Raw genomic sequence first — 25,087 nt, forward strand, 5'->3', positions numbered from 1 at the left:
CCTTTCTTTCTCAGTGACGACAACAGACTCTCCTGGGATTCTCCGACCTCCCCTCCCATGGCTGGTGTGGCCTGAACCCTGACACATAACATTCTTGGACTTCTCTCACTCTATTCCTCAGCGAGGCTATCTAACCATCAGAGTGAGGCGAACGAAAACTTGACAAACCTCACAGCTGCGACAACACACACCTTCACAGGGCTGAGAAGAGAAAACACCCTGCTGCCTTGGGTGGGAATGTGGATATATGTGTGTGAGTTTAATCTCTGACTCCCCGTCACAATCACACACGCAGAAAAAAACTATTTCTACTAGAAAACAGTTGTTTTCATGATCAGTGAGAACAAGTCTGGTCAACAAAAAATATCCATTGTATTATATTTTTTTCTTGGAAGAAATACCATATGGATACATGAACATTCAGTGCCATTATATAATAACAAACCATGTTTAAAAAAAAAATATATATATATATATCATATACCATAATTGTACATGCTAAATAATATGTACATGCAAGTAGTAGTCATATTTTTAAAGCCCAGTCACTGACATAAATATTGCTTTATTGAAGTCTAGTGACAATTACAGAATTTATTCCTGGCTGGAAACACTTTATTTTGTATCACACACTTGCATTTTTACCACATAAAAAAACAAACAAACAGCAATGATGATTAAAACTTGTAAAAATATTAGCCTATTAGTGACATTGGCGATAGCCAAGGGCGCCATCTCTTGGCGGCGCCAAATTTCTGTGTGCGCCATATACCTGTTCCTCGTTATGCCACGAGCATTAATAAAATTTTGCTGATAAATCCTCTGACGAGTGAGATTACCGAATACCTAGTTGAAAAACACTGTTTTCCTGACATTTTTAAAAAATAAAAATAAAACAAACGTCTGCTGTTCAAGAATGAATAATTCTTTCCAATCGATTCTTTGCAATGAATCTCATCAAATGGGTGAACATGAATCATTTTTCATGAATCGGTCTTAATCATTCGAACATCTCACTCGCACACTGAATCGTTTGGAGCGGTTTTCTGTAAAACTGTAGAACAACAAACCGTTTAGAACACAGTAAACTATACTCGTTACTTACAATAAACTGGACTAAACCTACAAATCCATCCAATCGCCAAAGACGAGTAGGGTCTTTGTGAAGATCAACTGCACGTGCAGCTTATGAACAACTGTGTACTACAGGTAATAATATTTAGTAGCCTGCATGAAAACAAAATAACAAAAGGTTAACTGTTAGTCGTTCTTGTCAGATAAGCCATGATATATATGCATTTATTTCTGTCCTATAGGAAGGTTGTTCCTCAGTCTGTTGTTTGTTTGTACCAAACTCATTTGTCCTTGCTCTGTTTGTTTTGGTGGGCAGTGCTGTGAGGTTATTGTGGTTCATTCCTGATTTGTAGAACATATTTATCATGAAGGTGAGCTGCATTGGGGTAATGGGAATGGGTTTGTGTGGAACAAGAGTATCCTGTGATTATCAGAGGAGATTATGTATGAGATAAGACATAGTCAAAATATGTAAGATGATGTGAACTGGCTCCAGGCTCCAAAGAGGACAGTATGAGTTTTCTTTCTCGTTGGTGTAATGATGTTTTTAGCAATATTTGCTAAATATTTTTAAAAGTTTGGTCTGGATCTGGGCCTGGCTTACAGTTTCAGACAAGACCGCAGTCTGACTTCCAGCATAATGAAGATTTTAATGACCTCAATCACTAGTCTGTGTGGTATCTTTTGATAACCCCACAGGTATGAAATGAAAAGGAAGTTGCGAACTTGCAATATTTTTTTCTTCCATATTGTGACATATATCAAAGTCCCTTTCAAGGAAAGTCTGTTCACTCCGTGACCATATTTGCTAAGCCTCCAGGCAGCTATTTCAGGCATCCAAGACCAAGTCCTATGTATTTGAATGGGGGAATCCTGAAATCTAAGAAAACTACTTGCTGAACTCACAATTAAATAACATATTTCACATCAGCAACAAAATAAATGTTATTTCTTATGATGAATTTGATGAATTCATCCTGTTTTAAGGATTTGTAAGGATATTTTAACTCAAAAACAAGACTGAAATAATAATTAAGAGTTTTTTTTTTTTTGTCAGTGCTGGTGTCTGATATTGGTCTGGATCTAGGTTTTTGAGGTTCTGGTCTTCATCTTCGGAACGTTGCTGTTTTTATAAATATTTGCATTGGTTTAGAAAGTTTAGCATTAATTCATAGCTTAATTTCTAGGAGATTATATTTGTGATATCATTATTATCCCATTAACAGCTTTTAATTTTAGGGTGATCAGTCACAGAACTCAGCAGTCAGTAACACATAAACGCTAACTTGCTTTCTCTTAAACTGATTAGGGACCACTGAGCCCCACCCGAATCCCTTCACTATGATGTCATTACCGTCTCTTACACAAACCAGCTGTTTGCTTAAATGGCCTTTAGATACCAGCCAAATTTTTGCACGTGTGTAGAGGAATGAGAGAGAGAGAGATGAAGAGAGAACATATGTGTGCATATCATATCAAACAAAAAGCTCTTGAGTAAACAGCCCAGCAGCCAAATAAATGAAACATTGCATAATATAGATCCAAGGCACACAAAGACGAGGTCTCAATGGGGTAAAGTAGAAATGAATAGTGAGCATGTACTGATTTATTTTCCAAAACTTTATTCCTATCACAAACATACATCAGTTTAACACAATGCTAGTACACCGATCCAAAATATAACAGAACACCGGAATGTTAAAACAAAATGTCATAGTTGAAATAAAGGACATGATATTCATATGTATATATGCTCATATATTCATATTGAACCTTACAACATATAATTTCATTTTCTGTTGGTTTATTTCAAGAGATACAGTCACTCTAGCACCAAATTTTGACCCCAAGGTTTAGTCAGTCTTGTGTCAGAAATCTTTTGAAGAAATGTGAAGTATTTAAACAAGAAATGGGTTGACAAATAGTGTAGAAATTTTCTTTATGTCTGCACTGTTTCTTGTTGTATTGTAGTGAATCTATTAAAACTAAAGGCAATGGTCCAGGGTTTCGTGGCTGCACAATTACATACTTTCTTTGCCTAATGATTTATGTACAGTGTAGTAGCAAATGTAGATACAAAATAAAACACACCCACCCAAGAAGGTTCTAATAATTAAGGCAGGTTATTCAAACGATTTAGTCAGTCATTCAGTCAGTCCATAAACACTACATCTAGATGTCTAGAATAAAAATATTACAAAAAGAGCATAATACTGGTTTACAAAGTATGGTGTAACTCAATCCAGAAATGTCAGATAATATTTAGCTGTCACCCTGAGTGCTAACGGGCTTTGCAGCAAACCTAATTTGTTGGATTTTATGTTAAGTGTTGTTTGCAGCAATGAAATGGAGTTCATGTTGATGCTTAAACTGTTTTTTTTTTATACTCACCAACTCCAGAAATCATTACTTTGTCATGCAGTGATATTAACAAAATTATACAAGACTATTAACTAGTCAAATCATACTATACACAAAGACGAACATATAGAACATTTCATACAGTCTAGAAACAACGCAAACAAATCCACAACTCGCACCCAATGGATTCTGAGTGTTTCTTTATGGTGTGATGGGATTTACACTTAGCTGTGGAGCGCTGGGACAGGAGCATGAATCTTCCCAGTGTTATGTTCCAGTCCTGGCTGTACTAATGGAAGCTAGCAATGACTCATGGGAAAGGTTCCCCACCCCACAGTAGTATTATACTCAAGGGATGCACCTCTTGGACTAAAACGATTTTTGTTGCATCATATGATTAAGTTTAAATGATGTTCTCATTATAAATCATCACTGTCATAACTGCCATTTTACAACTTTCATAACATTTATCCCATTTTTTTATCCTATATATTTGTATCCCATAGCTATAACTTTGATTCAGATGTGTTTTTAATTCCGTATGACTTTAAGTGGAACATTTTGCATGATATTTACATGTAAATGTGGGAATTTGAGTCTTTGTCTCCCTCGTGCCTTCTGACGGCCAAGGTCAATATGCAGTAGATTGAGTTGGGTTTAAGAAACAGGGGCTGAGCGTTTCACCCAGACCCTTGATGGCAGAACGGCTCATTCACAGCTCTGTGTCTGCCGTCTTGGTGGTAGAGTGGCCATTGGTGGCGGCAGGGGGAGTTTGGGGCTTCACTGCCTCTTGTGACTCTCCGTTAAGACTTGGTTTTTCCTGAGGCTCGGGTTGGTTCAGAGGGGCCACAGACACCAGAGTATTGCCCTGGTTCTCCTCATCAGCCATGTATGACTCCTCAGCCTGTAGGAAAACAAGATACAAACAGATTTTACTTTTTTATTTTGCTTTTTATACTATTTATTATTATTATTATCATCAGAAGCTAGCTCAGAAGACTTAACAGAGTTTATTTCAACTTTGCCTGAGATGTTTCTTTGATGAGAGTTCATATTGAGTTTATATCGAGATCTGACATTGTTAAGATGTATTCAGAAACTCTAGAGAAGATGTATGTGAGATTGACCATTTGTCATAGGAGAAGCAGCAGAAGATTTAATTAGACGTCTCAATTCGCTCTGTATTTAGCCTTCAAGTTCTCAGTCCAACAACCAAAAACCAAAAACAATAACAATTTAAAAGAGATGTAATAATTTGAGACATTAAAAAAACCCAACATTTTAGAGGTTTACAGACTTCTTAGAGGTCGTCCTATATGTGTACTGTGAATTGTTTTGAATTAAAGTGTTTACTAAATTACTACTTACTAAACATCACAATGCATTAAACACTACAGTATCTGATTTTTAATTATGAAAGATTTTAAATTTCTTTCAGGACTTTTGTAAATCACCACTTAAAGGGATAGTTCACCCAAAAATGAAAATTCTGTCATCATTTACTCACCCTCAACTTGGAAGATATTTGGAAGAAGGTAGTCAATGAGGGGCGAGATCTGCTTGGTTACAAACATTCTTCCAAATATCTTCCTTTGGGTACAGCAGAACAAAGAAATGTACACAGGTTCGGAACTTGAGGGTGAGTAAATGATAACAGAATTTTAATTTTTGGGTGAACTATCCCTTTAATGAGCAAGACCCTTAAAATAAGGTCAGTGTGTTCTTTGAGCAGAATATGAAAACTGCTATAAAATCATTTTTATTTGATGGAATATATTTCATGATGCATCTTCAAAGCTAAAGCTTTCATTGAGCAGCATATGGCTTATGAAATGTATGTTTTTTTTTTAGTTTTTTTTTATTGTAAGTCTCTTTTTGAGGTCCGATGAAGTGCACTTTCTTTCAAATTCATAATTTGACATCATTTAACAGAGAAGGAAAACAGCTTAGAACTATTGGCAAGGAGATGAAACGGTTTGTGTTTCACTAGCATGTGTTGTGGTTCTGAACATTAGATTGGGCGTGTGCTGGAGGAACTTTGCGCTGCACTGATATGCTGCCAATTGTTTCCTTCTTAATTAGAAGCTTGGCAACACTTTCTTACCAAATACACTAAACTTTGCAATTAAAATGTGTGCATAGCACATTCAAAATGGGAATTTGATTGGGAACACTTGGTGGTGGAGATACAGTTGTTGAAGTCATCGATTTGGGGGTTTAGACTGCAGGAAAAGTAGGAAATGAGGGATGTTTTTTTGGGGTTCATTAAGTCTGACTCTTTGGGCTGGTACTCACCAGTTTCATGCCTTTGCCGTTGCTTCGCCGATGGCACTTGAAGTAGTATATGCCGATTATTATGGCAGCAAGCAGTAAGCCGGTCACCAGCACAGACACGAAAACCACAGGAGAAGACCCAGAGTTGGCATTGTCTTCTTTAATATCACTAGTCTGTAGAGAAAAACATAAACATGATCATGATCATTTATAGCAAGGGCATAGGTTTGATTTTGACATTGGTGGGGACATAATATATATACAGGTGCTGGTCATATAATTAGAATATCATCAAAAAGTTGATTTATTTCACTAATTCCATTCAAAAAGTGAAACTTGTATATTATATTCATTCATTACACACAGACTGATATATTTCAAATGTTTATTTCTTTTAATTTTGATGATTATAACTGACAACTAAGGAAAATCCCAAATTCAGTATCTCAGAAAATTAGAATATTATGAAGAGGTTCAATATTGAAGACACCTGGTGCCACACTCTAATCAGCTAATTAACTTAAAACACCTGCAAAGGCCTTTAAATGGTCTCTCAGTCTAGTTCTGTAGGCTACACAATCATGGGGAAGACTGCTGACTTGACAGTTGTCCAAAAGACGACCATTGACACCTTGCACAAGGAGGGCAAGACACAAAAGGTCATTGCAACAGAGGCTGGCTGTTCACAGAGCTCTGTGTCCAAGCACATTAATAGAGAGGCGAAGGGAAGGAAAAGATGTGGTAGAAAAAAGTGTACAAGCAATAGGGATAACCGCACCCTGGAGAGGATTGTGAAACAAAACCCATTCAAAAATGTGGGGGAGATTCACAAAGAGTGGACTGCAGCTGGAGTCAGTGCTTCAAGAACCACTATGCACAGACGTATGCAAGACATGGGTTTCAGCTGTCACATTCCTTGTGTCAAGCCACTCTTGAACAACAGACAGCGTCAGAAGCGTCTCGCCTGGGCTAAAGACAAAAAAGACTGGACTGCTGCTGAGTGGTCCAAAGTTATGTTCTCTGATGAAAGTAAATTTTGCATTTCCTTTGGAAATCAGGGTCCCAGAGTCTGGAGGAAGAGAGGAGAGGCACACAATCCATGTTGCTTGAGGTCCAGTGTAAAGTTTCCACAGTCAGTGATGGTTTGGGGTGCCATGTCATCTGCTGGTGTTGGTCCACTGTGTTTTCTGAGGTCCAAGGTCAACGCAGCCGTATACCAGGAAGTTTTAGAGCACTTCATGCTTCCTGCTGCTGACCAACTTTATGGAGATGCAGATTTTATTTTCCAACAGGACTTGGCACCTGCACACAATGCCAAAGCTACCAGTACCTGGTTTAAGGACCATGGTATCCCTGTTCTTAATCGGCCAGCAAACTCACCTGACCTTAACCCCATAGAAAATCTATGGGGTATTGTGAAGAGGAAGATGCGATATGCCAGACCCAACAATGCAGAAGAGCTGAAGGCCACTATCAGAGCAACCTGGGCTTTATAACCTTATAACACCTGAGCAGTGCCACAGACTGATCGACTCCATGCCACGCCGCATTGCTGCAGTAATTCAGGCAAAAGGAGCCCCAACTAAGTATTGAGTGCTGTACATGCTCATACTTTTCATGTTCATACTTTTCAGTTGGCCAAGATTTCTAAAAATCCTTTCTTTGTATTGGTCTTAAGTAATATTCTAATTTTCTGAGATACTGAATTTGCGATTTTCCTTAGTTGTCAGTTATAATCATCAAAATTAAAAGAAATAAACATTTGAAATATATCAGTCTGTGCGTAATGAATGAATATAATATACAAGTTTCACTTTTTGAATGGAATTAGTGAAATAAATCAACTTTTTGATTATATTCTAATTATATGACCAGCACCTGTATATGTATATATATATATATAAAACTTTATTTAGGGATTGACATTAAGGTTTTTAGTTGATATTGATTTCAATTAATCAATTCTGTAATGTTATAAGTTAAAGGCAGTTTAATAGATTTTACATTTACTCTGTCCATAGTGCAACCATCAACATCTCTCATCAGCATCAGAGTACATAGGCCTATACATAATGTATATGTAATACTCTATATATAATATATATATTCAGAGCGCTCTTGATGACTCTGCACATCACTTTATTTTAATATCAAAAATATACTGTCTGACCTATTAACTAGACTGGGAGTTTACTGTTGCTGTAGAAATGAACACAAATTTCACGTGCATCCGATTGACAGATAATCCACACTGTTAGCTCAAATATCCACAAAATTAAAAACAACACTGAATAAGAGATTATTTCAGTGTTGTTTTTAATTTTGTGGATATTTGAGCTAACAGTTTGCCTTATACATTCAGTTTAACGACATCAAGTTGAAGTTAAAGAAGCTTAAACTTTATCATTCAACTGAACTGTGCATGTAGGCTATTGCTAACGCTTGTCCATGCACTAAATGCACGTCCTTGAAAGAGTGCAGTTTTCTTACGTATTTACTTTGACTTCTCTGGGAATGCCAATGGACCCATTTCAGATATGTCCAAAATTACAACAGCACTGGTTACATATATAATTTTTTTTTTTAAATCAAAATTATTGCTATACAATTCAGTATTGCTGAATATTGGTAGGGATTATGTCCCTAGCATCCCTACTTACACCCTTGATATTTAGCATTCCTAAGCTTTCCCATTTTAGACATTTTCCACTCTTCCTGACATGCGTCCCCTGTATGAAACTTATCTGTTAATATAGAAAACAAAAAGAGGAAGTGAACAGGAAGGAGTCTTTGTAGTTTAGTACCTCTCCCTGCCTTTCACAAAGCATTTAGGTTATGATGTGTCATGCCACGGTGTCATGCCAGAATGAGCAATGCCTATCATGATGGGAAAAAAATGACTGATCCTGCATCAGACTGGCCTATCAATGCTATCATCCCACCCACTATACTTTCACTGGTCTCAGATCAGTTCTTGCCAACAATAGATACTCATCATCTCCCCCCACTTCTTCTGTCTAACCTCTTTCCTGGGTTTATAAACCGCATGGCAGCAGTGAGAGGAAGCCCCTCTTCTCTCCCACTCATTCATCTTTTGTGTGCAGGGATTATTTATAGCGAATGACAAAACAGGATCTCCCTAATCTGAGCTCACAGGCATCAACAGCTCAAACTGCCTTGCTAAACTTTATCCTCTCAGACACGAAGCTTCCTTCCTTTCCAGTGTACACGGATGCAGATGACAGCAACTGAAAACATCTGAAATCATTCTGTCCAAATGGTTTGGGTTGGCAAAGAGTCTTCAACTGTTGTAGAGACAACTGTATAGTGGAGTTTAGATAACTGTTAAGCTGTTCTGATGACCTTTTGGGTAGATACGGGACGTGTGTGTACATATGATGCTGTTATGGCCTAACTGTAATATAAAAGTATGTAAATGCAGTGTAAACACAGTGTTCCCTTGCCAAAAAATGCATTTTGGAGGTGTACATTGGTGGTATTAGATGGTAATACTCTTGTACTTTGATACTTTGATACTCCCCTACTACAGCAGTACCACGGTATTATGATGCTAATATAATGGTATTTTTTAAGGTACTTTGAAATATACCATGGTACTACTAAAATGAATGTACTTTGCTTTCAGAATTACCATAATACTGCTTTGGTAAATTTTCAAAAATATGGTAGTGCCAAAAAAGATTATTATATGGTACTCCAAAGTACTTCCAAATCACTATCAGTGCCATGGTATTACCATCTGTAACCATCACTGTACCTTTACCGTACTTGTTTTTGTAAGGGACATGTAACAAACACCACAGAATTGGTGTTCTATTCCAAAATCATATATTTTTTTTTTTTTTGACTAATAATGAAACTTGAACAATGTGAATACTAAATGTTGAGTTTAGGAAATTAACGTTAGTCAAATTAAATTAAATTTACACAAAAAACCATACGCATTTCATAAAACTTTTCTGTGTATTCTTCATGAAAGCTGTTGACCCATGAAAATCAGTGATCAAAACTCTTACAGTTCTTAATTAAACTCTCAAATTACATTCTTTTTGCACCATTGTTTTTTCCACCCAGAATTCTAATCCATGAAATCAGTGACTCAAAATTACTTACTTTAGAAGGTTCGGATGCTTGATTTGAGGCCGGATTGTTTAGCTTCACTACAAAAGGGGTATTGGAGGCTGTGTTTTCTGATTGTTTTGGTGGGGATTCAGTCAGGCCGGCATCTTTGCTGTTGCCAGAGGAGGTGGTTTCTGATGGAGCTAATAATAACAAAGAATCAAGTAATAGTAGTTTCACCAACTAAAAACACTTTCAATTTCAAATTATTTTCTTGGACATTCTTGATGCCTCATACCATTGTGGCCAGAAGTGCCAAGTATGCTTGGTTCAGCAGGTGTTGTTTGAGCAGGGATCACAGGGGTTGAGTTTGCTGGCATTTTTGTGTTTATTACTGGGACTGGGACTGTTGTTGCTTCCCCTGGCAGATTTGATGTCGTGGCTGATCCCGTGTTTGGAGAAGCATTAGTTGAAGTTGCTGTGGTCTGTCCCTGACAACCTACACGGAAACACAGAAAATGCTTTTAGGTTAGACTTCCACCTCACCTTGCTTAATTATGTTGGCTCTATGTTACATAACAGCTGGCACATCATGCCCCCTGCCCCTTTGATCGTGAAAGTGAAAGTGCCCTTTGTGGTCGTATCGCGGTGCCCCTGTGTTACCCGCCCCAGAATGCGATTTCTACGAGGGGGAACCCCTTTGTTCATTTCATTTTAATCTAATTTATTTCCAGTAACTTATCTTTACTAACTATTCATTAAAAGAACCGTCTCATAACTCACATTCAACTCAATTCTGCATACTGATACAACACTGATACAGGCAACCCTAATATTAATTTAAAAAACAAATTTTCAAAGTTTTGCGAAATGATAAAGTTTGGGTTTTAATCAAGGTTTCCATGCCACCCATTCACGCATATTACTATGCAATCACAAATTGACCTGAGTGTCAGATGCTCCTCATCCAGAGATTGCCACACAGTAGCATGTGGGTGGTAGGTGAACCCTGAGGTTGAGAAGAGGTTAAAAAAGCCTGGCCTGTTATTTAATGCCCTTTTGTCTCCACCCTCTCCAAAAATGTGTCTTGTTTGCACAGCCACTCTACATTATTAATAACTTAAGCAGGAGGGTAATGCTGCAGACACTGACTGAGCAAATAAACATAACCCTCGCTTTGCTGTACATTATCACACTCCTTAAGAAAGAGTTTTGTCTAGAGGCATGGAATGCAGGAAGCGTGTGGCTGGGCGTAGTATGGGTGAATTCATTTTCTCATTTGTTTTAGGTGTTGCATCCTCAACTGACTACGCCATATCCGAAAGTCATTGAACTTGTGTTCTTGCTAAAAGTAACATTATAAGAAAAATACTTGATTTTTCACTTTTAGAGTGCAATAAAAGTTAAGCTCAATCAACTCAAAAGCAAAAATTTGAGGTTGCTCTGAAATACAATGGAAGTACATTTTTGGTGGATATAAAAAAGCATAAATTATTGTAATTGTAACACATTAATTCTTTTGCTAAAACTGGTGCATTACAGTATTTGAGTAGTTGATTTTTGAGTTGTAATTTTTTTTTTTCAAACTAGTTATGCTTATTGTTTACATCTTGTAGCTAAACTATCTGTTAGCCCCATTCTCTTCCATTACTTTAAATTTGTAACCCAGAATTTTCCTTTTTTTAAGGAAACAGAGGACAAGTGGAAATTATTTTTTTGTGGCAATTAACATGTCACAAATTCTGATTGAGCACAACTTCTATTGATCCCAGAATACTCTTTTAAGTGTTTTTTAGCAAAGAGTAGATTACATTTTTGGGGGGGCATTGGGTGTTTGAGCCGCTGAGCTCTAAATTTAGAACAATTTCTGGTGTCATTTAGGACACCACACGTCTTGCCGTCAAACTCATTGTCACGCAGGCTTCAGAATGCCATCTGGAGCTCATGCTGGGTGGTCTTGTGTTTTCCTAACTAGCAATACTAAGATATCTGCCACACCCTGATCATAAACTAGTTCTACATTTGTCCCAACAGGTGTGACTGTAACAAGGCCACTGTACTGTATGGCAGCAATGCTGGAACAATGAACCCTGATGAATCTTTTTAGTTAAAACACCAAAAGAAATGATTGGTCAAGCTGAGATCTCATTGATTGCTATGATACCTCGTTTTCTGTTTGTGATTTTTTTTTTTTTTTTTTTTTTTTTTTTTTAAGGGTGTGAAGCACCCCTCCCTCTTTTCAGATACTTATAGATGAGTATCTTGTAAGCGGGTCTATCGTGCTTGATACTGTGAGTGGCTGGCCATATATTTTAATTGGTTGAACTGGGCATGTATCCTACAGCTCTTAAAAATGTTAATAAAACTAAGAGCTGACTTACCCAAGCCAAAACCTGACATGTTTATTGATATAATAACTGTTAGGAAGAATGTTCCCTCTTCTCCCAACATCACATAAACAAGACCAGCATACGAGAATGCCTTTGTACACTTCTGTATTTGTGTGTTTTCGACAAATGAGAAGCACCACAATATTAATTTTAACATGTATGATAATGAATGTCTATAACTGTGCACAGAACAAAATACCCCTCCTACTTTTAAAAGCAGCACATGCTGACAGAGTAGCGACATCCTGTTTTCCATACTTTCTGTCTTAAAATGGTATGTTTGTGAGATTAGAATTAGTGCATCCCAAAAATCATAACTTTGGGGTTTTATAGCTAGATGTAAAAATGCAAATGCAAACAGTATCCAAAAGGTGTGCTTCCTTGGTATGTGTACAAACATGATTGTGTTGTGGTACAACATCATCATCATCCATATAGCAGGGAACACTGATCTTTGAGGTGAATGAGGTCATCCTAGACAATTTGGGAGTTAGTCTTGGCTAACCCGTGAATTTCCATGTAAATATTGTTTCTCATAGCCAGACCTCTGATTAAACCTTGTGAACACACAACTTTGTTTCCAGTCGGACTGATGAAAACCTTGTGTTGCGCAAAGACAGCCAGTCAAATCTGAGTTTGAGATCCAGATTGGGAAAGTACTTTCCAGTTTTTTAAGTGGGCGGTCAGGGAGCATGCTGTCTGGACGTATGCTTAAATTTTATGCATGAGTTTATTTATGCATAAAATGCATATATTTTATCCATAAGTTTTATGTAGATCTTAGGCATACATTTTCTATATACATTTGTTTATGTATTATATGCAAAAAAATTGTAGTACACTATAAGTGGTAACTAAAGACATTATTTTAATACACAGACAGTATATTAAAAGCACATTTTAGTTCATATTTCATGGTGTCTCAAAATAGCACAGTTGAGTACACTTAGATGTTCTTAAGATTATCTTAAGAAGTACTAAAGAATAATTTTTAGTATATGAACTTTTTTTTTCACCTGGGAACTTAGCTACATTCATCACACATAGACTTGCACACACCCTCAAATATGCACATAGTCTAAAGTGATATGCTAGAGATGAAAGGTAAAGATTAGCTAACGGTCACCATGGCAGTATGAGACAAATTGGAGATTGGAGAATGCACATTTTAGTTCAGTGAAGTTGGTCAGTTGTTTTAATTCAACCCCAAAAAGCATACAACTCATATCCCATCACATTTTCATCCCAAATGAGATATTCCTCTTATCATATCATATATTTTACAATTTGTGTGGCAGTGAGATCTGTTCATCAAACTGACTTCTGAATGCCCCGACAGCAAGCATAAACAGAGATCTGGAAGAGTGATAATAGTGGCTCCACCTAACTGCTTCAGTGCATGTTTTTCATCCACCAATACAACAGAAATATGACCGGAATCATTGTTTTTCTAAGGAAAGTGACACAACAGGGACTAAATGTGCTCTCCAGATTTTGGAATCACTCTAATCCATTCCATGGTGTTCTGGCACGTCTGGTCTGATGTAATGAGACAATCTCAGGACAAAGACTTCCCAAATCCCCAGTTGTGCCTGAATGGACGTATGGCAGTAAGCTTAACCAGACACGTCCTGACAGCTCTGATACAAACCTGAGAGCTAAAGCCTCCTTCTTCCACATTCCCTAAAAACATGAGCGATGCCTGTAAAATGCTTAGGTTATTTTAAAGTAAGTACCTCATTAAATGGACAGTTATGCAGATGACAGAATTTTCAGTTTTGGGTGAACTGTTCCTTTAAGTCTTGGTTGTAGGGTTCAGATTTCAAGAATTGAGCTTGATTTTGTTTTAATCTATATGGAGTTGTGCTGAGCTAGAAAAGTGGCACAGGAACTCCAAATAACCTTTTTTTTCATTGGATTTCAAAGCATTTTAAGTCATGTTTTGATCATTGTCTCTTTAAATGTCCCATGGGTCTACTCATAAGACTAAAAATGATGTCACTGGGATGTAATTTTCCCAGAGACATTTATTTCTGGGAATCTAAAGGCATGTCTGCTTTCATTCTGACTTCTGGTTTGTATCCTCAACTCAATCCCCAGGAGGAATGCAGAGATAAGCAATCTGCCTTTTCACGGCTCTTAAGGGAACTTCTTTAATCTCTAAAATACCCACATTAATGCTTAAATCACAAGCTTGTTGAACTCTGGGACAGTCTATAGCTTCCTAACAAAGACATCCTCTTGTTCTCCCTTCCTCACTCAGATCTGTGACCTAATTATCTAGCGGGACAAAATGCCATTTCAAGATCTCCTATCTTTCACCTATCTCTGGGTCGGGTTGAAACAGGAGAAACCTAAATAAACATCTCAGCGAAAGAAGAAAGAGTGTGATGACGGATGTAGGCACTCTAACAATCACTCTAACAATCCCTAAAGTGTTGTCCAGCAGGGTGGAGTCCATCTTTCTCCCATCACCAGATGCACAGATCTCAAGGGAACCACTCTCCTCCCAGTGTACTTTAGGCTCTGACGTCTGCAGCCGGCTAAGCTGGACGGCAGCCTAGGAATCATCGCTTCTCCTCCACCCAAATCGTAGAGAGCATCTCTTGGTGATCACAGTCAGCTGCAGCCATATTCCTTCTCTATCTACCTATCTGTTTTTCTATCTATCGTTCTGTCATTAATTTTCTCTGTTGGGAGAGAGGTTTTAAGTAATAAAAGTTTCTTAAAAGACTTGTCAAGCCAACGTTTAAAATTTGTTCTGACAAACTTGGCTTTTTCATTTAACATTTAACTTTCCCTTTTTAAAAAAAAAAAAATATTTGTAGTCTTTTTTTGTTGGTTTATTTTAAAAATCTTAAAGCGGAAGCCCCTGTGATGCACTTGTTGGTGCGATCACAAAATATTATTTTTCAAAAGGTCAAAGAACTTCATGGGCTCTTTTAACGAACACACTAAAAATCCAATGGTCACTTTATCCACCCCAAGTACGGGAGAACTATTTCCATTAGGGAGCATGCTGATCCTGAGAGTTTACTTAGCACTGAGCCCGCAGCCCAGTTGTTTTGTGACAAAACAAAAACGAGGTGAAGGAATTAATCAAATTAGTGTCAGGTGTGGAATGTTTCCCAAGCCAGACAGGATGTAGGTATCTCAGATAGAAACTATAGACAGTGCGTTAACAATGCACACAGTAATGATCCCATTCCTGGCCCCTTTGGACCCAATTCAAGATGTATATTTAATACACAGACCACCTACTAATAGATTCCTCTACTATTCTTCTACAATAGTGTCTCATTCACTGTTTTTGCTGTGTTAATTTCCATAAGAACCATCTAGATCTATACAGTACAGATATTATAATATTTTAATTGATGGTTTGGTTAATGAATGTTGAAGATTTTGGTGTTTTTAATACATAAAACCTCATTTTTTTTAAAGAGCACCCCCTACTGTCCAAAACAGGCATCATCTTGTCACCCCCCTCTAGCTGCCAGCTGCCTCCTCTTTTTGCAGCTCACTGTCAGCACCAAAAGCATTGCGTGTCTGCAGATGTCCATGGACCATTTCCAAGCTCTTGTTCTTTGACATCATCATGCAGATTGATTCAGACAATGTAATTGGATATCTAAATGTTTGATCCACTGCCATGCTCAGCTTATACAATGCTTGGAGAAAAGGCCACAACAGAAAGATGAGTGTGGGGGTATTGAAGTGTCTATCTCTCTCCCTCTCTCTCTTTTTTTTTTTTTTTTTTTTTACTTTTCATCACACAAAAGAAAAACTGGGGTTGGGTTTTGCCCCCTCTCTCACTTTCTGGCTAACCGTAACAAATCCCCTGGGCTCTGTAACAGTGTGGTTAAAGAGGAAAGACTGCTGTGAGAAAGTCCTCGTGCTTTTGATGGCAGGGAAAGGATAAAATCTTATGTTTTCAATTAGGGAACATTAGGTAGAATTGCCCCAGTGTTGTGCTGCTTGCTGAACATTAATTACCCCACTGGTTAAAGAGGCTCAGCCAAGCCACATTAACTCTGTTTATTCCTCAGGCAAAATGGCAGAAACCACCATAGAACTGCAAACTTCTCCATAAAGTTACATGCATGTAACAAGTATTACAAAAAACAACAATAATATAGCTCAATCTTTGTACGTAATAAGCAATTAAAGGTGCAATAGGTTATTCTCTACAGAAACTTTTTTTTTTTTGTTATACTGGCTGAAAGTCTCCTAAGATCCTAATAGTAATCACTATGTTAAACAGTCTAAATGTATTTTTATACCGTCTGTGGAAGGCGTAGAACCATAAAATGTTCATCCAATTATTATTTTCGGTCCGAATGAAATGCAATGTCCTACCTGCCTGTCAACATATGTTTTTACATTCCCTCGCGCGCCCTGTTCGCGCGGACATCATACGTTATCAGCGCGTTTCATGCTATGCAGTTTATACAGATTACAGACAGACCTCAGTCATGAGCACCGCAAGCAAACAGCAGCCACCTTTTACAGTTCCTCCAAAACGACAAGCTTATGCTGCATTCACGCCATAACTACCATAGTTAAGAGATGGCAACCCGTGATATTCTAACCAGAGCTGTTCACATCCTCAGACTTAGAATTATGCATATCCATGTCAACAGTATCAACACCGAAATGAATCTGCAGCAGCAAGCTCTCTTAAGTTGTTTACTTTCATTATTATTGTAATATTTTGTGCCTTGAAACATGATGTAGTTTAACACTTTGTCGAGAGCAGCTGTGTTTGTGCGCGTTCATGTGTTTTGGAGGAGGCGTAGCTTTGGACGGCGATTTGCAGGGAGGGTGGGATTGTATGCTTTCAATGCTAGCAGGCTAACGTTAGCATTTCCCAGATCACCATCTGCACCTTTAATGAAAAGACACTGTCCATGGATAGGGTACAATTATTATTATTATTATTATTATTATTATTATTTTAAATGCATCAAAAGCACAAAGTGTTTTTTTTTTTTTTTTTTGTGGATAAATATTAGATATTTTGTGATAACTATTAGTTATGTTAGATACTATTGTATTTCATTTGATTTATTTTGTCTGTTTAATTTAGATGTTTATTACAAAATATATTTCTATACATATGCTTATACTATTTAAAAAAAACTTTTCAATAGGAAAACCTTAATCATGGAAAAAAGCACAAATATATGGCTAGTTACAGGATGTTGCATAATTTTCACATCAAAGTTTTTATCCTGAATGTTACAGCTAGAGTTTCTGTGAAATTGAAACTTTGCCGTCACTTTATAAGTTGTTATTTGACTAATACGATGATCCAACCAGCAGTCTGGTCCAAACTAGTGTCTTGGAGTTTCCACTTGTTACAGATTTTGTTGAACCACAGGCTAATTACACACTAATGTTTGGACTCAGGTTTTTGGGTACTCGTATTACCAGAGCACTATGTCAGAGTGAGAGTGGTTGGAAGCTGCCAGCTGTGAAGACGCAATAACTTCAAAACTGCATTGGAGTGCCAGGGGAACTACAGAGTAACAGACTCACAAGAGCAACAACAACAAACCCTGATATGAATCCAGATTGTCTTGTTTTTCTCATTTAAGATGATGTTCAGCTAATTAAACATGAATGTTAGTTGATAGTACGCATTTGTTCATAATATGATACGTAATAGTTGTTTTGTATCTTTTTCTTAATTATAAGTGGGGTGATTGACATAAATGTCTAAGCATACAACTTGCCGTAATTACTGTTTGCTCAGATGATCTTTTCACGTATTTGGAGAATGAACTGCTTATTTTTTCAGCCTTTCAGTTTTAATCAATATGCATCGGTGAAAAGCCCAGTGAGACAGAGCACACCCAAATCATAATGATGTAAGGTATCTTACAGGATTTGTGTATAGGCTCCCCACCCCTGGGTACATGACGTTAAGTGGCCTGGGACTGCAGGAATGCCAGGCAATAGCTAAAGGCCATGAGAAACTGGCAGCTGCATGTTTTTATTGGCCGAACAGTGCATTGTCAGCCAAGGAGAATATTACAGAACTAAGGTATGCAGATATGAGCTTATCATTTCCCTCCTTGCCCTGTAGTGACTCCTTCCATCCATTTTATTTTATCATGCATGATGCACTGGCATGCATTAACTTCCTCTTCCTCTGTGCCTTGACTATGTGTCTTTGTGTGACTAAACCCATAAAAATATGCATCTGCTGTCCACTAAATAGCTTTTCTCATACTGACCGATGCAATAAAAATGTGTGTGATAATAGTGCCTTTTAACGTCCTGTATTGTATAGTTTGGAAGTTCCCATGTGTTGGTTCAGATCAGGGTGGATGAATTGGCTTCTGTTGGTACAGTTGATCTAGGCCTTGGATTTTATCCAGATATCTAACTGTAATACACCACAGTTGCAGTTTTAGGACTGCGAAAAGACCTGCGTCAGGGACGCTAGGTCTGCCAGGGAGCTAAAGACGCGTGAAGGTGTTTTCTCACTCACCGTTGAGCTTAAAATGCAGCCCGATTTAATAATATTCCATGGTGCTTGGGCGGCACCAACCATCATCTTGGCGCCTGTCCACTGAAATGCCACATAGCTGCCAGGGTGTATAATGGCTGAACTCACAACATGGGAAAAGGTGGTAACTGAAATTTAGCATGTCATTTGGGTGGTTAACGTAACTATGGAGTGAATGTGAGCTCAGCTAACAGGCTGTCATAGCGAATCATTCCTTCTTGCTCTTTTCCATCCATCAGAGGAGGAAGGTTACACCTCAAAAAGTGTAGGGAGGTCACTGTCACATTTGAACAGTGGGTGGCCAGTTGGAATGCAGTACTTCTATCTTCTGAGTCTTTCCTCTGAGGCCTTATTCAAATACCATGTAATTTGACCCTTTTGAGCCACTTAGCTCCGGTTAATTTAATTCTGCAGCAACTGTAGCGTGTGGTTAAGTGTCCACATGCTGAAACAACTGATTCGGTTATCGTAATTTGAAAGTTTTTCAGATCAGTTTTTCCCATTTTGTAAATTTACATTTACATTTATGTATTTAGCAGATGCTGTTTAGGTAGGTTTTATCAGTTCATGCATTCTCTGGGAATCAAACCCATGATCTTGGCTCTGGTGTTTGAGCTACAAGAATAAATTCTGCCAACGCAACATATGAACAAAAGATTGCTTTCACAACCAAAATTTGTCACTCCTCAGGATTTTGTCAATGCCCTTCCGATATTGTGTTTTAATGGCACACATTGATGTGGGTTCAAGAATATTAGAGTATTGATGAGGGAAGTGTATTAGTAATAACGACTTAAATTTCAGTCTACAGAGATGGAAGTCATACAGGTTTCAAATGTCATGAGGGTGATTAAATGATGACAGAATTTTCTTAATTTTAGCATTAAAAATGTAGCTTTGAGTGAAGCATGGCATCTTATGAAATGAGCTGAATATGGCACCAGAGCAACATTAATATATCAAATGAATACAGTACAAAAGTGACATTTCTGTCACCAGAGTGATGTTTCTTTATAAGAGTCAGTTGTTGATTTTCGTTATTAATGTACCACTATTTATTTCTGTTAAAATACATAGATCTTGTCATGAAAATAGCCATAGATGCTTGTATGGCTCTTATAAACAAATATTTATAAGAGTTTTAGTTAAATCTGCATCAAAGAATTTGCAGTCAGTTAACAAGAAACATTGTCCTAGAGGCCTAATTATGTTTAATGTCTGCACAGATCAGTTTGAATCACTATAACAAGCATTTAAGATTTTCTGTTGAATATAATGAACTTTAATGGCGTATCGACATCTGGACCTGATGCACACACATTTCCATGGTTGGCTGAAAAGTGCTGCTATGTTCTGACCGTCCATTGGCAAAGTCTCACAGGAGTGCCAATTGCACTAAAGTGCCAAGCATTTAACAGACTGGTGGGAATGGAAACGTGTAGTGCTTTTCGGTCTCTAGGTGGGGAGAGGAAGAGGCTTCATTTTAACAATGTCTTCTTGCAAACTCCAAACGGCAGCATGGCTGTTACAGCCTAATGAATTCAGCTGGTTTACAGTTTCACATTACTCTTTTATTAAAGCCACTGAGCAGGACATTTGAGGAGAACTATAGGAATATAGGGTACGTTAACTTCAGATTTCGTATTACACACTAGCTTTGGCAAACTACGCAGGTTTCCCTTTAACAAGGCTGCATAATTCAATTTTTCATTTAGCTTGAAAACTGATTATGTGCTGTGTGAGTGTTTGTTTGCCATGGAAGTGCATTTTTGTAGTTCAACTAACCAAAATCATAGTTTTCTCTTTTCTAATATTTGTTTTCTTTTACATTTTAACAACTGGTTTCCTGGTAAAAGTCTGATTGGTTCAGCCACCACGCTTTTGAGAAGTTGCACTGTGTTTAAACTAGACTTCCCACCATTAAACTATACTCACCTCTTGGGAAAAGGGAATGGGGCGTACAGCTCTGCCCTGCCCACATGGGCGTCACTTACAAACCAGCTCTTTTTACTCCTATTTGAAATAACGGACCTGTGGTAACCTCCCTGAGAAGAGAGTGCCGTTTACACACGACTGTCTTCATCCCTGTGGCTGATAATGTAAACATTCATCTATTTTCAGGAGTACATGAACCAAACACTGTGGGCCACATTTCAGTCTACAATAAATCCATTCGTACGTCTGCTTTTCGAAAGGACAATTTCACCACATGCAGTCACAGAGATCAGGATAAAGATGCTGAACAGACTCCTCAGACAGTTTCCAGGCTTTTCCAAACTCTTCAGTCCCTAAAACACACACATACGCCCATGTTTCGGCCAGCTCCACCCAGACGGAGAGCAGTATATAGCCCACAACTACAATCAACGGCGTGTTTCCACTCTAAGCCAGAGCCCTTTGTTTTAGTTTCCCGCTAGATTTTTAACTTTGTCTCCTCTGAGTAAACACTACAAACTGCCGGCTGTCACATCAATCAAGATGAGACTATTTTAAAAAAAAAAAAAAAAAACCTAAGCAAAACCAAATATTAGAGCTCAAAATCAGTGATGTTTTTATACAGCTTAAAATATGATGAATCCTGACAAATTATAAGGTTATGTTCCTATAAATCTGGACAAAAAAAGCTTAAACAATGATACAAAATATAAAATAAGAACATGAAAAGGATGTAAACGATTAAACAATGATAAAATGCTGCATGTAATACGCAATATTTAGCTTACAGCTTACAAAAGACTTTAAATAAACTTACTGTGAAGCAAAAGAAAGCCGAACATTAAAGCCAGAGCCATGGTTTTCCAGAGTTCATTCATTCTTCGTACAGCCATTCTGGTCTCTGAGCACGCTGAGGTGTGTGAGAGTGTGTATGCAGGCGCTGGGGCAGGGCTGAAAGAGTTTAGGGGTTTTCTGTGCCTGAAACAGAAATGAGCGGGTCACAAGATAAAGCATGGCTTGTGCTCCAGGGGTTTTATATGGCCTCTCTACACTCCCCCCACATCTCTCTCTCTCTCTCTCTCTCTCTCTCTCTCTCTCTCTCTCTCTCTCTCTCTCTCTCTCTCTCTCTCTCTCTCTCTCTCTCTCAACCGTCATCCTTCTCTTCTTGCAGGCAAGACCACCTCTTTCATGTTGTGTGCATTTGATAGTTTAAAAAGAGTTGAAACATGTATGTCTAGCTGTATATTTATTACAGTGATTTTGTATATTTATATTTATTACTTTGAAAAAGTCTCTTGGCACCTGGAAAATTCAAACTCTACAAAGCCTGCCACCAACTAAACCTCCAAATAGATTCAGAGAAATTAATATAATTAATTTTTATTGATTGATTGATTGATTGATTGATTGATTAATTGATTAATCATATATTTTCAAACATTTCATCTGTTGGTCCACAGGGGGTTCATAAACAGATATACTATATAAAACATTTAGGATTTCCTTTAAAAAAATATCCATATATGTTGTTGTACATGACCACGTAAGTTGCATTCTGCCACTGAGAAAACAAATAAAAAAGGTCATTTTGACTTTATATCTTACAGTTGTAGCTTTATATCTCATAATATGACTTTATATCTCACAATGTTACTATTATTTTAATCTCACAGTCATGTTTATTTTTATACTGAGGTTGAAACAGGCTTCTATAGTTAAGAATGTTTTTTTATAGTTTATAATAATTTGCATTATAAAAACAATATATGGGCTGTCTTAGAGTTCCCTGGGTCTGAAAAGGTAAAATTTTTTTCCTTGTCTGATTTGCCTTCCACATTTCCATTTTGATATTTTAACTATGATATATAAACCACAGTGTCCTTTCTTCTTTCATCTCTGCAGACTATTTGTTCACCGCTGATCAGCTTGTGAAAGCACATGCCGTCATGTACGCTGAATTTGTCCGTCCCTGGACCAATGAGTAATACAGTGAGTCATCTTTAACCCTCAATCACCCAAAAATGCCAACACACACACTCACATGGAAGGAAAGAACGGAAGGGAAGCTGAGAAAGCCGACACGCACATGCACCACTGCATCTAAACACGCACACACCCTCACGCGATCCCATTTCCCCCTCGGTGTGACTGGGCGGGAATCGTTCACATGTATCTGTGTCTTGGCGCCGCGCGGAGAACATCTGGAAACAGTGCAGTGTGAGCAGCTTTGTGTGTTCTTGGGGACTACTCGCAAAATTACTTGTCAAACATTTCGGCCAGATGGGGGAGAGAGCGGAGAACATGTGTCCCCCTCCCACAAGCCTGATTTTTTCATTTCCCTCCCTTTTTGAGGTGTGGGGAGTTTGGAAGTGAAATGATTGATAGGCTTAAGCACATAACATCCACCTGGGCTGTCCAGTTTTTGGCCAGCAGCAGCAGTGGGTGGAGTGTGACCGCTAGCACTACGGTGTGAGGAGAGTCCGACGGCACGGCCAAGGCTCCACATATGGAACCACACGTAACCTGAGCTGTTCAAGAACGGTACAAGACACTCCAGTTACAAATGGCCAATGAGACTCTTGAATGTAGCATTGATGCATTAAATGAAAAGAACAAATCTGTAAATTAATTCCTGGTGGCTGTGGTTTTGTAACGCAAGATGCTCCAGGCACTTAGCGTGACCATAACTCAAAGGAAAACTCATCTGTTTTCTACTTCAGAGTGGATGATTTTTTTTTTTTTTATTATTCTTACGCAGACAGACAAATGAATCAATGTGTGTGCTTTTGAGGGCCGTTTAGTATGCAAGTAGCCATTTAGCACATGCATTTATCAAAAGCAATCTAAAGTACTCATTGAAATCCCCGTAGTAAAAGACAAAACGCAAATCAAATATCCTAATTGTTTTTTCAAGACTGCTATGAGATTAAATGGAGTGCAAACGGAGATTATCTATCTATAAAATATAGCCATATGACAAAGCCCTTCCCCACCATTGAATGAATTATCTGTCATATGACAAAGCGCTTCCCCACCATTGATGGAATTTTCCGGCAATCCATGTTTTCACTGTTATACGGTAGGGGGTGCTATTGCACTTTTTCTGAAAAGGTACAGAATCTCTGGAATCAAAAAACAAGCAAAGAAGCAGCAGAAACAAGCAATAGAAGCACTGCTTAATGCTTATGTAAAATAATGCGATTATCAAACATGAAACAGGATATAAATCAAAACTGCCTAATGTTACTGAATGAAATGTCAACGCAAGAGGTATAGGGCTGTGCAGGCTTTGGAGGTGTTGATGGACTCGATCTACTTGAACTGTTTTGATCAACGTTCTGAATCCGTTCCAGACAACTTGATTTTCACAGGTTTTTGCTCAAAATGTTGCTTTTACATGAAACACCCACATTTGAGTGTTGATGATAATTTTTTTTAAGCAGAGGTTCTGTTCTTTCTTTTGATATATTGTATGTTCAGATATTCATACAACAAAATATTCTGAGTTTTGTGAAAATGATAAAAAAAATTCTGGTGCTGACTGGCGACTTAAAAAAAAAATGCTGGCAGGGGAAGAGTTAATAGCCTAATTTTTGTCTATTTTTATTTATCATCTGAGAAAAGACAAAGTTGGTTGTTTAATGAGATATAACCGAGCTATGAAAAAGCAACATCTGAGCAATAAGATTGTTTTCTCCTTCATCCTGGAGCAACCTGTGTTTACGCATCTTAATCATGGTTATATTTCATGACTCTTTCCTCATGGGGCTTGAACCAGCAACCTTTTATTCTACAGCCCTTTAGCCACTATAAAACACCAGCCTTACATAAAGAACTTGTTGGGGAGATGTACAACTTACAAGTGCCCTTTTTGTGATATTTCCTGCTCCCTGTCATTTCCTGTTTGTGGAATTTATCGTTTTGGTTATCATAACATGGAACACTAAAACATACAGCATTCTTGTACATTCACACCACACAAAGGCACACACAACCACTTTCAGACACCTGTTTTAAATTACCATCAAGAAGGCTAATCATCTTTTTTTTCCTTCTTTTCTCTTTCTTTCAGAGTCTCAGGGGTTTTGAGAAGGGATTGCCTCATAGCGTATGTTCTGCCTCCTCCTTCCACAGCCACGCCTGTGAGAACAGAAAATAACATGTAAATGTTCCTTCAGCACAAACAGAACGTCTCTGTGGCCGTCGGCCATGGCTTGGGCACCGTTCCGGCATCATGAGGCTCAGGGGTGGTGGGTAAATGGTCAGAGGCACTTGACCTTTCATGACCTTGTTATTTTTCAGTCCATGGGGGCAAGCGGGGGGATGGTTTACACAAACTGCCACAATGTTACTAGCATTCCACTGGGAAGGAGGATGACTTCCACATGGAATGCTTAAGAGCTTTGTTCATGCATATAAGTGATAAATGGGGCTGATAGCTAAAATCATATTGTAT

General features: G+C 38.0%; 1 protein-coding gene and 1 long non-coding RNA gene across 2 annotated transcripts in view; one reads left to right on the top strand and one right to left on the bottom strand.

Annotated features, from left to right (window-relative positions):
- Positions 1-708: 708 nt before the first annotated feature.
- LOC127505247 (uncharacterized) overlaps positions 709-25,087 on the top strand; it is a 29,234-nt gene continuing 4,855 nt past the window's right edge. Inside the window, exons 1-3 of the long non-coding RNA XR_007927673.1 lie at positions 709-1,209; positions 22,534-22,620; positions 24,704-24,881. This is a non-coding gene — a long non-coding RNA (uncharacterized LOC127505247). The remainder of the gene's footprint in view (positions 1,210-22,533; positions 22,621-24,703; positions 24,882-25,087) is intronic.
- On the bottom strand, positions 2,677-21,680 carry cd34 (CD34 molecule). Its single transcript, XM_051880674.1, has 5 exons — positions 21,449-21,680; positions 10,088-10,288; positions 9,844-9,992; positions 5,731-5,883; positions 2,677-4,339 (listed from the first exon to the last, which is right to left on the bottom strand). The coding sequence occupies exons 1-5, from the start codon at positions 21,522-21,524 to the stop codon at positions 4,148-4,150; spliced, it is 771 nt and encodes a 256-aa protein (XP_051736634.1). The 5' UTR covers positions 21,525-21,680; the 3' UTR covers positions 2,677-4,147.

This window comes from Ctenopharyngodon idella, chromosome 22, assembly GCF_019924925.1.
Source record: "Ctenopharyngodon idella isolate HZGC_01 chromosome 22, HZGC01, whole genome shotgun sequence".
NCBI lineage: Eukaryota > Metazoa > Chordata > Actinopteri > Cypriniformes > Xenocyprididae > Ctenopharyngodon > Ctenopharyngodon idella.